This window comes from Papaver somniferum, chromosome 3 (genome assembly GCF_003573695.1).
Source record: "Papaver somniferum cultivar HN1 chromosome 3, ASM357369v1, whole genome shotgun sequence".
Taxonomy (NCBI): domain Eukaryota; kingdom Viridiplantae; phylum Streptophyta; class Magnoliopsida; order Ranunculales; family Papaveraceae; genus Papaver; species Papaver somniferum.
Window position 1 is genome coordinate 214,837,550 of NC_039360.1, and position 2,339 is coordinate 214,839,888.

General features: G+C 36.7%; 1 protein-coding gene across 1 annotated transcript; it reads right to left on the bottom strand.

The window, feature by feature from the left end:
* Positions 1-1,312: 1,312 nt before the first annotated feature.
* LOC113360628 (pathogenesis-related protein 1A-like) lies at positions 1,313-1,822 on the bottom strand. Its single transcript, XM_026604119.1, has one exon. The coding sequence runs from the start codon at positions 1,820-1,822 to the stop codon at positions 1,313-1,315; it is 510 nt and encodes a 169-aa protein (XP_026459904.1).
* Positions 1,823-2,339: the final 517 nt, after the last annotated feature.

The window sequence follows — 2,339 nt, forward strand, 5'->3', positions numbered from 1 at the left end:
CTTAAGATCGTTGGGTGCATCAATCAAAAAATAAGAAAAAATAGATAAAAAAAAGTTATAGATACTTAAATCCTCTGTAACGAAGCTCTCCAGATCCCTGCATTTCCACAACATGGCAAATATCAGAAAAGTAGAGTGTGTTACGTGTTCAACACGTTGTCCTTAAAACATTAGCACCCGGCTATACTCAAGAGTGATGTTGTACCTTCCCTAGGACGGAAGCTTCCAGGACAAAACATCATACTACACCTACTACTAGCATATGTAGTAGATGCTCAACTTAATCTTGGCAACTCATAAAAATCCTTTAGAAAAATCACGAAAACTCAAGAAAAACAATAGAGAATATTGTTCTTTTGATCAAATCTTTTTCTTTGGATATCTCAATAGGTTGAGAAAAACATATTTATATCTCTTAACATGTATCCTAGCACCGGTAAAATTGATGAGGACAAAAGTGTCATTTCTTAAGGATTTTCAGCGGCCAAAATGTGGTCAGCTGATTTTTTTACTGTGCTAGATGGAAAAGAAGGACGTTAACCATATTTTCGAACATAATAGTTTTCATGGATGCTAATAAAGGTACCAGTTCATTGTGGAGGGTATCAAAACACATGTACGACAAACTAAAATGTCTTCATTTTATACGGATTTTGGTAATTTCCAAATAATCTGACACCCCATTAGCAATTAATGTTGGAATTTCAGGGTATGTTACTGAATGAAAATTTTGTTTTTGGAGCATATCTCTAATGTTCCTTTGAAAAAATGTGTGTGTCCACGACCGTGCGTCCCATCTCCGCCTCTCGTCTACAAACTACAGAGTCGTCCTAAACGCGAAATACCCGCCCGTTTACTAGTTGTGTTAAGTTTAAACAGGTAACGTAGGTGGAACTTCAGCAATCGGTGTTACTACTGCCAAAAATGCGACAATATGGAATATGATCTGATCCATTTGTAATTTGGACTTTGACGGGGTTCCTTCTTTTGTTTTGTTTGTTTTCTCTTACAAGTATGGGCTTTCGTTTATTTGTTGAAAACTGAGCACTGGACTATATATATATAACATAACAAGAATTACGAGTTCAAGAATCAGCTGATACAAGAAGCATGTAAAGATTGAAAGAAATGAACACTTGAACAAAAAATTGTAAAAACACTCCATCAAAGATGTAACTTATTCGGGTACTTGTTAACACCAAGTACTTATTCGTCTGTGAAACTGGAAACATAAAATCAATAATACAAGTAAAACATAACGTTAGTTAGCCGCTCATTTAAGAAGGAAAATAAGCAATTACGGAGAATGATACTAATAAGGCCATGCTCCCTCGTAATTTCCATGAGGGTAATACTCGCAAGCGATGAAGAGGTCACCAGTATCACATTTAATCTGTGCACAACCAACGTGCTCGGTAGTTCTCCATACAACTTGAGTATAATCCGAACAGTCCATACCCGGTAGACAAGAATTAGTCTCATAGGAATACCATTGTTTTCCAGACACCCAATAAGCTACAGCGTCTGCAGCAGTCATATTACGTGGACCAGAGTAGATGGTTTCACCGAAAGACCAACGTTCTGAGTAAAGCAGTTTGCAGTCTGCACGTCTATCTTCATGCACGTAACCTCGTGCGAATACAGCTAAGTTTCGGTCCCATGTAAGTGGTGGTACGCCAACTTCTGCCCTAGCTGCATTATGACCATCCAGGATTTGGTTCATGAATATGGTACCATTAAGCTTAGCTTCGTTGGTTTGGATGAAGCTAACCAAGAACAAGAAAGCAGCGAGAGAAAACAGTAGTGAAGTTGAGGAAGCCATGAAAACAAGAATGAATTTTTCGCCTTTCAAGTAGTGGGAGAGAGTATTTGAAATGATATAATTTTATGTCATGAGTACAGTAGTATTTATAGTGTTCTGAAATGAGTAGGGTTGTTCATGGTCGGTTTTGGTTCGGTTTCTAGCCAAACCAAAACCGAAACCAATACTATTGGTTTCTAAAAATCTAAACCAAACCAATCCATTAACCATTGGTTCGGTTTCCAAATGGTTCCAGTTGGTTTCGGTTTGTCCCAGTGGTTTTTGGTTAACCAATAATTATGTCAAACCAAAAAAAAAAATACACAAATTTACAGATAAAAATCGTAGTTGCCGATAGTATTGGTTTACACAAATATACAGACAAAAAAAGAAAAATCAAGAATAGGTAAAGCTTACTCTAATTCTAGAGATCAAAAGAAGATATATAATATATCTTAATTTAGTTATTGACAAATAAAAAAGAAGGAAGACGGGAAGAAAAAAGTCGAGTAACAGCAGCTGTAGTTGGGGGTGGAGA

Coding starts and splice junctions, on each gene's coding strand:
- LOC113360628 (XM_026604119.1), bottom strand. CDS start 1,822: ATGGCTTCCTCAACTTCACTACTGTTTTCTCTCGCTGCTTTCTTGTTC.